The 14,934-nt window shown below is 36.3% G+C and overlaps 1 protein-coding gene across 17 annotated transcripts in view; it reads left to right on the forward strand.

Annotated features, from left to right (window-relative positions):
- Nucleotides 1–12,916, forward strand: part of Ae2 (anion exchange protein Ae2) — a 187,691-nt gene extending 174,775 nt beyond the window's left edge. For 15 of the 17 annotated variants that reach the window (XM_073984880.1, XM_073984878.1, XM_073984871.1 and 12 more), the window contains 5 exons: nt 187–378; nt 451–2,147; nt 2,227–2,421; nt 2,921–3,149; nt 11,987–12,916. In XM_073984880.1, coding sequence (XP_073840981.1) covers nt 187–378; nt 451–2,147; nt 2,227–2,421; nt 2,921–3,149; nt 11,987–12,058 — 2,385 coding nt within the window. In that variant the 3' untranslated portion in view covers nt 12,059–12,916. Of the gene's footprint in view, nt 1–186; nt 379–450; nt 2,148–2,226; nt 2,422–2,920; nt 3,150–11,986 lie in introns of those variants that run through there. The other 2 variants (XR_012412739.1, XM_073984888.1) reach the window with 1 other exon arrangement.
- The last annotated feature ends 2,018 nt before the right edge of the window (nt 12,917–14,934 follow it).

Consider the following 14,934-nt stretch of genomic DNA (forward strand, 5'->3'; position numbering starts at 1 on the left):
TACAACTTGATTTTTGTGATTTTGATTTAAATTCTAGATTTTGTTCGTTATAAACACGATGCTGTACAATTTTGCTTTTATGTTTTTTTTTTCTAAAGCATGTTTTTGATTCGTAGTTGATTCTTACATCCATTACAAAAACACTGATAATGCATTTTTGCTTGTTGTTTTTTTTTTTTAATGCAGAATCTTTCCGGTGAAGACAAGAAAATAAAAATTATGCCCGCCCTAGAAATTGGAGGCAGTAAGAAAAGCAACGATTTGAAAATTGATATGAAGGATGATATGTATTCATCGTCACAGGAAGACTTGAAGAAATTGCAAAACGATACCATCCTAAAGAGGATACCTCAGGGAGCAGAAGCTACAACTGTTTTGGTAAGTTTTTGCAATGTTTTTCTTGTCGATAAGTTTGTATTTCATTTCTCTATCTATTTTCAACTATTACAGGTAGGTGCTGTTGATTTCTTGGAACAACCAACAATTGCTTTTCTGCGCTTAGCAGAAGGTGTACCGATGCCAAGTCTGACGGAAGTTCCCATACCAGTTCGTTTCATGTTTATTCTGTTGGGACCACCCAATTACGACTTGGATTATCATGAGGTGGGTCGTGCCATTGCCACACTAATGGCCAACGAATCATTCCACGGCATTGCCTATACAGCTGATGATAGAAAAGATTTACTTTCGGCCATTAATGAGTTCTTGGATGATTCAATTGTTTTGCCACCCGGCAATTGGGATCGTCATGATTTGTTGCCATTCGAAGAGTTGAAAGCAAAGAAAGACTGGATTCGTTCGCGCAAAACCAAGGCCCTTCAAAACAAAAAAGAGCTTAAAGAGAAACAGATCAATAACACCGGCACCGATTTGATCAGTGCTTTGGTAGAAAAGAAGCCCGACGATGATGATGACGAAAAGAAAAAACCTAGCCCCTTGGAAAAAACGCATCGTCTATTTGGTGGTTTACGAAACGATCTCAAGCGACGCTTGCCCATGTATCGCAGTGATATTTTGGATGGTTTGAACACCGAAACATTAGCTGCAACCATTTTTATGTATTTTGCTTGCCTATCGACGGCAATTACTTTTGGTGGTTTGGCTTCGGATAAGACCCATAATTTAATTGGTATTTCGGAGACATTGTTGAGCGCTTCCGTAGTAGGTGTAATATTCCATTCGTTAGCTGGCCAACCTTTGGTGATTATTGGAACAACTGGACCGCTGCTGCTTTTCGATGAAGCTTTGAATAATTTTTGCAAGGAAAATGGCATAAGCTTTTTAACAATACGGGCCTATATTGGTATATGGCTGGCAATTATATCGATATTGGTTTCGGCTTTCGAAGGCAGCGTCTATGTGAGGCTGTTGACTCGTTTCACACAGGAAATTTTTTCAGCCCTAATTACTTTAATTTATATTGTGGAGACAATTATGAAACTTGTATCGGTGTACAAGAAACATCCACTGCTAGCTGATTATAATTTACCTCCTCCGACAATGGTTGGCTCGCCCTCGTTAGATAGAGGTAATGAAACTCTGGGAGATGCAGCCGCCACATTAGATGGAACAAATGTAACAACGAACTCCAGTATTACTTTGGATTATGGAAGTCTATCACCTCTAAATATGCCCAATACTGCGCTATTTTGTACCATTTTAACACTGGGTACCTTTACGGTGGCCTACTATCTGAAACTGTTTCGCAATTCCCACTTTTTGGGACGTAATGCTCGCCGTGCTCTGGGTGATTTTGGAGTTCCCATATCTATAACAATATTTGTTATGGTGGACTACTTCATACCCCAAGTTTATACCGAGAAGTTAAGTGTACCCGAAGGTATTTCACCCAGTGATCCCGTCAATCGTGGTTGGTTAGTTAGTTTGGGACCAGTTGAAACCTGGCTGCCATTCATGGCTGGAATTCCTGCACTCTTGGTTTACATTCTTATCTTCATGGAATCACACATATCCGAACTGATTGTTGATAAGCCGGAAAGAGGATTGAAGAAAGGTTCCGGTCTACATTTTGATATAGTGCTGCTCTGTTTGTTGAACATGGGATGTGGATTCTTTGGAATGCCTTGGCATTGTGCTGCAACTGTGCGTTCAGTGGCTCATGTTTCGGCTCTTACCATAATGTCCAGGTAAATTTGAAGAGAGTTTAATGAAGTCAATAAATGCATTTATTTGATACGAAACAAATGTTTTTATTTTCCTTTGCAGAACTCATGCCCCTGGTGAATCTGCAAGAATTATTGACGTTAAGGAACAACGACTTTCTGGATTTTTCGTATCCCTAATGATTGGTTTGTCCGTAACTATGGCACCATTATTACGACTCATTCCTATGGCTGTGCTATTTGGTGTTTTCCTATACATGGGTGTTGCTTCAATGAGTGGTGTCCAGTTCTTTGACCGGTAAGAAATCTGTTGATATTTTCTTATTTCAAGAGAACATGCAATGTACGAGCTTTGCAATGCAAGAGCTTGGTTCTTCTCAAATAGATTCATAGTTTCTTTTAATGGAAGTAAGATATAAATAACAAAGCTTTAAAAAGCAAACAAATGACATTAAAAGATAAAGCAAGCATTAGAAGGCCACAAATTAATTAGAGTGTATTCTCTAACCAGTAACTAGATGCAAATACCCTCAATGTTGTAACTTAATGGGCTGTATCTCTTAGACGATTCGAATTCAAATTCGTTCGAATTACTAACAAAACTCCTCTTGTTGTAGCAAATGTATGTTTGTTTGATTAAAAATAAAAACAATTCAAATATTTAAAAAAAAAACAGAAGTTTGGTAGTAGTTCGAACTAATTTGTATTCGAATCGTCTTAGTGAAACAGGCCATAAGTCTATATAAAAGTCCTGTTTTCAATATAGACATGTTTTGTTTTCTATTTCTGTTTTTCAGAGTGAGATTGTTCTTTATGCCAGTAAAACATTATCCACCCACGCCCTATGTTAAGAAAGTTCCTACCTGGAAGATGCACTTATTTACGGTTATTCAAGTTCTGTGCTTAGCCATATTGTGGGCTGTGAAATCGTCAAAGATATCGTTAGCATTCCCCTTCTTTTTGGTGATGATGGTACCAATTCGCATGAAATTGGCTGCAATGTATAAACCTCATGAAATGCAAGCGGTAAGTTAACACCAGATTATTTATATTTTTTCCAGAGCTATAATAAAAAATTTCCACGAATTTTCGTAGTCTTTGTATGAATAGCTTTTTATACCATCAGCATTTATGCTAACGAGCGTATATACACTTTCATACGAGGAAAATGTGCCTCATCGAAATAATGGTTTCAGACCCCAAGTATGTTTGGACGAAATGTGTTTCAGGCAATTTGGAGTTGATTTAGCCATGTCCGTCCGTCTGTCTTGCTGGCTGAAGCGCACGATAACTGTCGAACGGATCAACCGATTCGGTCCAAAATTTGGCTTTCGTAATAGTTTGTCGAAACTTAGTTTAAGTTCGATGATGGGTTATATCGGTCCACTCCTTCAGGTACATCTCCCACAAAAATTCGGAAATGTTCGTAAAATTTGTGCGCACGATAACTCTTAAAATAAGTAACCGATTTGGTCCATACTTTGCACATCGTGAAATTTCTACCAGCCTTAGATTAGGTTCCAATATGGATTCAATCGGTCCACTCCTTCCGGTACCTCCCACACAAAATTTCGGAAATGTTCGGAAAATGTTGCTCTTAAAGTAAGTAACCGATTTGGTCCATACTTTCACATCGTGAAATTTCTACCAGCCTTAGATGAGGTTCCAATATGGACTTAATCGGTCCACTCCTTCGGGTACCTCCCACACAAAATTTCGGAAAAGTTCAGTTTAGGTCTTGCTCCCGTATCGCTTTGATTTTTGTTGTAGCAACTTGTATTCACTGCCCCCCATACGACGCTATAAGTTTCATTAGGGGTAAGTCCACACTTCCTGAGAAAATAGCCTGAAAGGTACAAAAAACCCCTATGACACCGTGTGTAGTGGTTGGAGAGCAAGATAACTCTCGAACGGATGTGCCGATTCGGTCCAAAATGTGGCCTTCGCAGTATTTTGTGCAAACTTAGTTTAAGTTCGAAGATAAGCCATATCGGTCCACTCCTTCAGGTACCTCTCCCACAAAAACTCAAAAATGTTCGGAAAAATTGTGCGCACGATAACTCTTTACACATCCTAATATATCTACCAGATATAGATTAGGTTCGAATATGGACATCATTTGTCCACTCTTTCGGGTACCTCACACACAAAATTTTGGATAAATTCACTTTAAGGCCTGCTCTCGAATCACTTTGATTTTTGTTGTAGCAACTTGCATTCGCTGCTTCAATTACGACAGTATTTTCAGAGGGAAGTCCATACTTCTTGGGAAAACAGCCCGAAAGTTGTAAAACAAATATTGTCGAAACTTAGTTTATGTTCAAATGTGGGCCCTATCTATCCAATCCTTGTGGCACCACCCACACAAATGTTCAACATTTTTGTGTGGTTAAGGGTCTGTTCGAGGAGCTTTTGGACATTTTTACTGAAGGTTTTCCTAGTGGCCCTGTTTACAGCGATATTATGTTTTTCGTAGGCTAGTGCGATAAAAAAGCCCTATCTATCGTTATCCCCGCAAATTTTTGAACTTTAATCGTATCCATACTTTTGTAGTTTCATACGCCCAAAATTTTGAAAACCCCCCTAAATACATGAGTTTTTTTTTTTGGGAAAAAAGTATTTCAATCCAAACAGGCTGAGGGTATATCTCTGTCGGCATGGCCGACTGATACTTTTTTACTTGTTATACCCTCTATCACAGTTCGTGGTTTGAAGTAAATAGAAACAATTAGTTTCCTTTCATTTATGAAAATGGTACTAAACTCTTCCTGCATGTTAAGGCTTAGTTTTTTTGCAGGAGTAGGATATCTTGACCAGGGTTTCGGAGTCGGAGTCGAGCAATTTTGCTTGAGTCGGAGTCTGAGTCGAAAAAAATATTCCATAACTTGATTCCATTTGTAACTTCGAAATATTATTGATCAACGTAAAAATAAGTCGATACAGCGATATCCTTCAGCTGAAATCAAGATATAGCTCACAATATTTAACATAGAACTGTGCACTTTGGTACAAAACCCGATTTTCGGTATTTTTTAGGTTTTAGCCGCATTATCCTGCCGAAGTGGCCTAAATTTGGTGTTTAATGGGAAGGGTACCTCCCGGTACCCAAAAGAGTACCTCCCGGTTTTAGACATTTTTAAGGGTTTTACCTAAATGAATCAACCGAATTGGATATAATTCGGTATTAAGTCTCCCTTGGAGGCATAAAATATTTATGCACAGAATTATTGGTTTAGTTCCGCGTTCCGATATAGCTTCCGTATTTTATATATTTTGGAGGTTTTAGTTACATTATCCTACCGAAATGGCTACAATTTGCTTTTAGACTTCTTTGTGTACAAAACCTTCCAGGTTTTATACATAGCTTCCAAAGAACGGACTGAAGTTCGACCCAATTGAACTTAACCCCGTTTTTACATGTTGTTAACAATGTACTGTTTCATTGAACACGTTTTTATTTTATTATCCTAAATATGAAACATTCAGTAATTCTAAAATATACCTTTAAATGCAACTTGGAATTGTCGCGACCGCGATATTTTACTTCCGCGATGACTTTTCAGGGTCAAGACAGTTCAAAAATATCTTTGATTTTATGTTTTCTTAAAAAAAATTGTGGGGGAGGTACCCTGGTCATTTCACTGACCAGTACAAAAAGTAGCTAAACACCTATTCTCAGATCTAAAAACAACGCCTCCTTTTAAGGCTAAGTCCATATTTACATTAGGCAATTTTTCTTACGGCAATTGTCAGTTTGTAGATGAGAGAGGGTGTTGAGAGGCAAAGGGTTAACATATGCCTCACCTCTCTCTCCATCAAACTGAAAATTGCCGCAAGGAAAATTGCCTAAAATAAATATGGACTAAGCACATTGGCTTACATCCAGTTTAAAATTTGGCTATGAATTGCTTATATTTTTTATCGCATTTAGTACTTATGATTTGTATTACCCTTTCATTTTCATATTTCCATATTCCGTCCAGAATATACTCGTGGAAAAAACCCGTAAAACCGGCAAAAACTTTCTTCTTTTCTCAATATAGATACGAAGTTACTTAATATTTATGTTCTGTAGTTAAGTATTATATTGAAACGAATGTCATTTCTAAAGAATATGTAAGGAAAACCCAACAGTTTAGCCTATATAGGCCAAAATATAGTAAAAAGTTAAACATTTGTGCACATTTTATTAATTTTAGTATTACAGGAATTCACTCTCGGAGTCGACCCGGAGTCGGAGTCGTGAAAAAAACTGGTCTGGAGTCGGAGTCGTTCCAAAAATACCTCGACTCCGAAACCCTGATCTTGACTGATGAAAATCACTTTATATAGCTAATTTTCAGCGTGGTGGATGCCTATTAGTAGTCGAAAACACCAAGTTACATCCACTTCAGAAGACAAATGTGGCAAAACCTTAACAAAACATGGACAAATACTTAAAATTTTCCGAATTCTCTGACAACAGGCAACACCAAATTACAGCAATCTCGGTCCAAAAATTAAAAAAAATCTCGAAATACACAAAATTAGGCAATTGCGGTTAATGGGGGCTAGACTAAAACCTGGACATATATGTATAGTTTTTTGGTAGTACATACAAAGGGAACACAAAATTCTAATTAACTAACAATTTGGTAGAAACCGACTGAAATCTTCAAAAAGGCCTAAATCTGGTGGAACACTCATAGAGTGGACCTGCATATACCGTCTGTTTTTGGAAGGGATGTTTCGTACCTTATAACGTACATTATAACGTATCGTATCCTTAGCGAAGACTAAATACCAAATTTTAGTCGGATTGTTTTCGGAACGAAATCGGAAGAATAACCTTGGGAAATTCGGAAACGGAATTTTTTCTTCCGAACTTTCGCAGAGATTTCTGAACGACTTCGGAATAATGTCGTATTAAAATCTGAAGGTCCATCCGTAAAGATTTTCGAACAGCAGCAGCATTTTTGGGGGGTGGAAAATGTCTTTTGAAGATAATCCCTGAGAAATAGCTTTTAATAACGAATTAATTTCATTTGATTAACAACTCTATAAGCTTTTTAATGATATACATATATAAGATTAATCGGTTACTTAACCCCGGTTCAAAAATCGGTTTTAATGTCGGAATATCCGGTTCAAAAATTGAGATAGCAGGATCTATCCTCCAAGAAAATTAGTTACTAACGTGTACATGATTACAATATCTATTTGTTGTAAATATTTCAGAAGAGCCCCAGATGTCGACATAGGCAATAACCAATTGGTATGTCTACACACAAAACGGGACAATATTGATTAGGTGCCATTGAGAACCGTACACAACACCTTCTAAGCAACATTTTTGTAGAATATTTGGATGCTGAAAAATCTTATCTTGTGGTACTTTTACTACGGTTCTAGAAACAAAGGACCAAAAGGGCATGAAAAGAATTGAGTTACAAGGATGAAATATTCTACGAAAAGATTCGCCATTTGATTTGACTGAAGACATGCAATCTCCAAACAACGCTACAATAACGCCAAGCAGAGATATACAGCTATTTTCTCAGGCATTATAGGGAAAATCAATGAACGTAAACAAACAAAATGATTCCCGTACCAATCACACAAAGTCACAAAGTTTTCAGCTTCTCTGAATCGTTTCATTCTCACAACCAAAACAAAAGCACAAACTTTTCAATGTAAAAATATGAAAACCGTACGATTGCTGAAATGTACTTAGGCTATGCTTTGCCGAGTTGTTTTATTCACCTCCGAAACAAAAATAATTTTTGGCAAACGTTTGCTGTGCGTTATGGTCAATGACACACTCAGGCACACACACACATGTGATTAACAACCCTATAAGTTAGCATCAGCATACCATGGTGAATTTTATCAACCACCAAACGCTTTTGATTTATTTACATGTGTTTAGTACTATATCGTTTTCTATCTGCTCTTGTGGAGTTGAGTACTTTTCGTTTTCTTAGTACTCACGAATGTAAACAAAACGAAACTAAGCACCGAGCTCTGCCAACGTGGGTTATGTTTCGTGTTGTATTGTTCATATGGAAAATACGAAACGAAACGATTGGAAATGTTATTATGTTATGTATTTTTTTTTTTTTTTTTTTTTTTTTTTTTGTTAATATGCTCATCTCCAAAGGGAATTTTCCAAAACAGAGATATACCCTCAGCCTGTGAGGATTGAAATACCTTTTCCCAAAAAAAAAAACGTATGTATTTAGGGGGGTTTTCAAAATTTTTGGCGTATGAACCGACAAAAGTATGGATAGGATTAAATCTCAAAAATTTGCGGGGATATCGATAGATAGAGCTTTTTTATCACACAAACCTATGATAACATTAAATCGCTGTAAACAGGGCCACAAGGAAAACCTTCGATAAAAATGTCCAAAGGATCCGCGAGCAGACCCTTAATCAATATCCAAAGTGTGGACGAACGCAGTATTCGGTTCGAGCTCTCCAGGCACTACATATGGTGCCATAGAGGTTTTTTTACAACTTTCGGGCTGTTTTCTCAAGAAGTATGGACTTTCCCCTAAAAAAACTTTTACTGTCGTAATTGAGGCAGCGAATGCAAGTTGCTTCAACAAAAACTAAAGTGATTGGAGAGCAGGTCTTAAAGTGAAGCGATTCGAGAGCAGGTCCTAAACTGAACTTTTCCGAAATTGGGAGGTACCCGAAGGAGTGGACCGATTGAGTCCATAATGGAACATCGTCTAAGTCTGGTAGAAATTTCACGATGTGCAAAGTATGGACCAAATCTGTTAATTCCTTCAAGGGTTATCGTGCGCACAAATTTTCCGAACATTTCCGAACTTTTGTGGGGGAGGTACCGGAAGGAGTGGACTGATATAACCCATCTTCGAACTTAAACTAAGTTTGGGCAAAATATTACTAAAGCCAAAATTTGGACCGAATCGGTTGATCCGTTCGAGAGTTATCGTGCGTTCCAGCCAGACAGACAGACGGACGGACATGGCTAAATCAACTCCAAATTGTCTGAAACACATTTCGTCCAAACATACTTGGGGTCTAAAACCATTATTTCGATTAGGCACATTTTGCCCGTATGAAAGTGTATATACCCTCGTTAGCATAAATGCTGAGGGTATAATGAAACTAACCCTTTGCTGTTAGATACATACAAAAGGTGATTGTTGCGTGAAGAAGGGCATTTTGTTTCCGACATTTCGCTCCGAATTCGTACCGACATCGGAAGAATAACATTGGTATATTCGAAGGGATTTTTACTTCCGACATTCTCTCCGAAATCTGAACGATTTTGGTTTCGAAATTGTTCTTATGTGTCGGACATCCGACATTTGGTTTGCTGGGAGGTCACCGAGGTAGCCAGGCGGGCTCCCTGATTTGGTATTTTATTCCCTCAGCATTTATGCTAAAGAGGGTGTATACACTTTCATACAGGCAAAATGTGCCTCATCGAAATAATGGTTTTAGACCCCAAGTATGTTTGGACGAAATGTGTTTCAGACAATTTGGAGTCGGTTGAGCAATGTCCGTCCGTCTGTCTGGCTGGATGGAGCGCACGATAACTCTCGAACGGATGAACCTCTTCGGTTCAAATTTTGGCTTTCGTAATATTTTGCCCAAACTTAGTTCGAAGATGGGCTATATCGGTCTACTCCCCACAAAAGTTCGATTATGTTCGGAAAATTTGTGCGCACGATAACTCTTGAAGGGAGCAACCGATTTGGTCCATACTTTGCCCATCGTAAAGTACGTACCAGACTTAGATAAAGTTTTAATATGGACTCAATCGGTCCACTCCTTCGGGTACCTCCCACACAAAATTTGGGAAAAGTTCAGTTTAGGGCCATCTCTCGAATCGCTTTGATTTTTGTTTTAGCAACCTGTATTTACTGCCCCACATACGACCGTACAAGTTTCTTCAGGGGGTAGTCCATACTTCCCGAGAAAATAGCCTGAAAGTTGCAAAAAACCCCTATGACACCGAGTGAGGTGGTTGGAGCGCAAGATAACTCTCGAACGGATCTGCCGATTCGGTCCAACATTTGGCCCGAGTAATATTTTGTCCAAACATAGTTTAAGTTCGAAGATAAGTCATATCGGTCCACTCCTTCAGGTACCTCCCCCACATCCTAATATATCTACTAGATATAGATCAGGTTCAAATATGAACTAAATTTGTCCACTCCATCCGACACCTCCCACACAAAATTTCGGATAAGTTCACATTAAGACCTGCTATCGAATCACTTTGGTTTTTGTTTTAACTTGCATTTGCTGCCTCAATTACGACAGCAAAAGTTTTTTCAGGGGCAAGTCCAGCCCCAAGGGTGGCTGGAGATCGACTTCCATAATGGTCAATGTGGATCCATTCCTTTTAATATCTCCTCCTCAAAACTTTTGAACTTTAATCCTAATCAACATTTTTGTCGGTTCAAACGCCCAAAATTTTGAAAATCCCCTTAAATACATAAGTTTTGTTTTGGAAAAAAGTATTTCAATCCACACATGCTGAGGTTATATCTCTGTCAGCAAAGCCAACTGTTACTTTTTTACTTGTTTTTAGACATTTTGTGCATATTTTACTCACAAAATATAATTTTTTCGGTTTTGGTTTGTCTACTACACAAACATTTCAATATAGGACCATGTTTTGGTATAACGGTACCTCAAGATTTTAGGAATTTTGATGCTTGTAGCTATATTTTCAGACCGAATTAGCTATTATTTGACACTTAGGGTTCCAAGTGCTCAAACAACTTATCCAAATTTTAACATCAAATTTTATCAAAAATTGTAGACATAGGTCTACGGCAGGGCTTTTTGTATCTTTTGGGCTATTATCTCAGAAAGTTTGCACTTACTACGGAAAAAATGTTACCGTTGTAATAGCGACCCTAAAAACAAATAAATTCGAGACGAGTCCTCAAACTGTCCTTTGTCTAAATTTTGTGTGGGGGTACCCAAAGGTGTGAACCGATATAGCCCATATTCGAACCCGATCTATATCTGGAAGGAATAATCCGATTTACAAAGTTTGGACCAAATTTGTTGGTCCTTTCGAGAGTTATAGCTCACACCATTTTACAGAAAAATTTTGAACTTTTGCAGGTTTCGAGCAAAACATTGCAAAATTTGGTTCGAATCAGAGTTATCGTACGCAAAAGCCAGACAGACGAACAGGGAAAAATCAAAACCATTCATTTATGTTCTAAGACACACTTCGCCTCTGACTTCTCGCCTCAAGTATTGTTCACCCCATTTACTCCTATTTTTTACGAATTTCTTGGGACTAAGATTCATTAGGGTATTTAAAAAGAAGAGTACACACTAGTACGTGAAGTGACTAGGTGAAGTGTGTCTCAGAACATACCCAAATCCGTGAAGTGACTAGCATGAAATAAGAGGTGAAGAGTGTCTCAGAACATACCCGAATCGGGTATTTCGATGAGGCACATTTTTGATCGTATCAAAGTGTATATACATACCCTCGTTAGCCTAAAGGCTGAGGGTATAACGAGTCAAATATTAAAAAAAACAACATAATTTGGTACTACTTCGAACGAATTGGAATTCTAATCGTCTTAGTGAAACATTACTTTGTTGTGTGTTTGTTATACGGCTCATATGGCTCCTTCCCTTAAACGATGAAATACGATAAAAATAATTTTTGTTTCTTGGAATTATGTTTAATTAGTTAGTAGCACAAATTATAACGAATTTAGCATATTATACAATACTATACATATTATTAAGAAATAGTAATCAGTGTCTTGAGTTGACCATTTAATTTCACATATCATATATTTATATTTGGTTAGGCGTTAAATTTTGTACATTTAGATTTAATTTTTGTTTTGCCTTCTTTTTTACAGTTGGATGGAAGCGAAGCAAAGGCCGACGATGATGAGCCAGATTTCTATGAAGAGGCAACAATTCCAGCGTAGGCTTACACCAATGTTAATTATTCTTTATAAATACCTACGATATATAGAAAATGCACAAATAATATTGTTGTTATTACATTAGTACTTTCAAGTAACACCCTTAGCAATAAATGAAAAAAATAAAAACTATTTCATTTGTTAAATTGTTAAAATCCATTAGATTGAACTCTACGAGTATGTTGAACCCTGGTTGCAATTGCAACACATTTTAGTCTAAATTTAATTAAGTACTTACATCCTGTTAGCAAATAAAAATAATGATATCAACAAATTCCAATTATTCACACAAAAACAATACACACTCACCATCGGTTACAAATGTAAAGATACCAACATAACGATTCTAAAGCAAATATTTTTATTAAATCTTATTACAAAAAAAGTAAACTTCAAGAAGAAAAAAAAAATAATAATAGTAAAAACTTAAAAACAAAAACCTTTGTGAGCTTTATTACTAAAAGTATTAAATCTATGTATGTAAAATTCTTAGAATTATTTTAAAATATCTATAAAGAAAAATAATTGTACATTTACACACACATACATATAAACGTACTTAAATATTTTATGTTGTACTTATGTAGTTTTCGTTTCCACTTCTTTTTTCTTTTATGTAAAAATCCTATTTATTTGTTATATACGTATGTAAAAAAACAGAAAATAAAAATTAAATACAAAAACTAAAATCTAAGAAAAAACGTTTAAAACAGACCGACAAATCTCCGTGCATATAAAATGTTAAAACTACTGCTGAAAGCCTCCTATGTGATTATGCAATTAATTATCAGGTTGGGATACAATACAAAATATGAACAAATTTAAGAAATAATAAAGAAACAATATTTTTCCAAAACTATATATATACATCTTTCTATATATATTGGTTAGTACATAGGTATATCTAACTAAATACATTTAAATTCTAAAACAGAATATTGAAATTCGATTTAATATCAACGAATTTCAGTAACAAAAAAAGTAATACAAAACTAACTAATGGAATTAATACAAACTCAGCACAAAAACTTGACACACACAACGTCCGACATGCATAATACTGTCGACACTAAAATAATGACAAGGAAAACTAAGCAGATTATGGAAGTAGAATTAAACACCTCACGTCAGTAGAATAGAACACCTCAATTTTTGTTAATGTTAGCGTATTTATCCCAAAACGAATGAATCTGCGATTTTAATCTTGTGGGGATTTAAAGCCTATGATGTTCCGTATCAAACACAGAAAAAATTATGTTTTTAGCTTTTCGCGAAATAATCTGATCATTTTTCCGATAGTATTATGAAAAATAGGCATTTATTTTTGGTCATCAGAATAGAACATTCTTTTTATTTTTGCGAATTGTGGAGATATTAACGCCGAATTTTCTTTCAGTCGATAAAGCGGGGCTTTCTAATAATTTTTCACCAATAAAACTATATAAATAATTCCGCGGACGACGAAATAACAGCGTAAACGGGTTTAAATTGACAGATAATTGAAACATCTCGGAATATCAATAGGAGTCGCGCAGCTATGTCATATTTCTTCACAATAAGATAGAATATGACACAGACAACCTCGACGGATACACTAGAGTGCTGCGGATGCTGATAACATGGAACATTTTCAAAATAAGTATGAAAAACGTCAACATTTCACAAATTTCACAAAACGTCAACATAGCACATTTTTCAAATTGAACACACCCTGTGGACTCTGAATTTTATATGTATTTTTTTTCGTTGTCCGCGACTGTTCTCAACAGTGTTATGGTCCAATATAAATGGACCAGGTTATGCTCTCCGTACCGGATTTTACGAATTAGTAGTTTTTGTAACTGAACTCGCAAATGTAAAAGCCCCGTTTTCGCGGGAAAACACAGTCATAGAAATTGAGGTTTTAGGTTTCCTATGTTGTTTTAAAAAGTACTAAAATTTGACTCAGTGTATTAGAATAACGGCTGTTTTCGTATCATATTATCTTTCTCGAAATGTGGAACATATTTCCAAACATTTAAACGGCAGACTTGTTCGCGGAAAAATCATTTCATTGAACAAAACATCAAGGTTTTTCCAAGAAATGTTGACGTTTTTCATACTTATTTTCAAAATGTTCCATGTTGCGCGACTCTTATTGATATTCCGAGATGTTTCAATTATCTGTCAATTTAAACCCGTTTACGCTGTTATTTCGTCGTCCGCGGAATTATTTATATAGTTTTATTGGTGAAAAATGATTGGAAAGCCCCGCTTTATCGACTGAAAGAAAATTCGGCGTTAATATCTCCACAACTCGCAAAAATAAAAGGACTGTTCTATCCTGATGACCGAAAATAAATGCCTATTTTTCATAATACTATCGGAAAAATGATCAGAAAATTATTTCGCGAAAAGCTAGAAACATAATTTTTTCTGTGTTTGACACGGAACATCATAGGCTTTAAGTCCCTACAAGATTAAAAACGTAGATTCATTAGCTTCGGGATAAACAAGCTAACATTAACAGAAATTTAGGTGTTCCATTCTACTGACGTGGAGTGTATATGGGCGTTTTTAATGTATACATACATCGGAAAGTCATCTAAGCAGGCAGTGCAATCTAACAAAGAATATTTTTGTCTTTGAAGTCATCTCCCTAAAATGATGTTTTAGGGGCCAAATTTTAATAAACTTAAATTAATTAAGATGCTACTTTAACCCTAACAAGTAACAAGTAAAAAAGTATCAGTCGGCTTTGCCGACAGAGGTATACCCTCAGCATGTGTATATTGAAACAATTTTTTCCCAAAATACGTATGTATTTAGGGGGTTTTAAAAAAATTGGGCGTTTGATTAGCATTAAAGATCAAAAGTTTTGCGGAGGAGATACTAAAAGG

This window comes from Musca autumnalis, unplaced genomic scaffold (assembly GCF_047663935.1).
Source record: "Musca autumnalis isolate F117 unplaced genomic scaffold, ASM4766393v1 scaffold_4, whole genome shotgun sequence".
NCBI lineage: Eukaryota > Metazoa > Arthropoda > Insecta > Diptera > Muscidae > Musca > Musca autumnalis.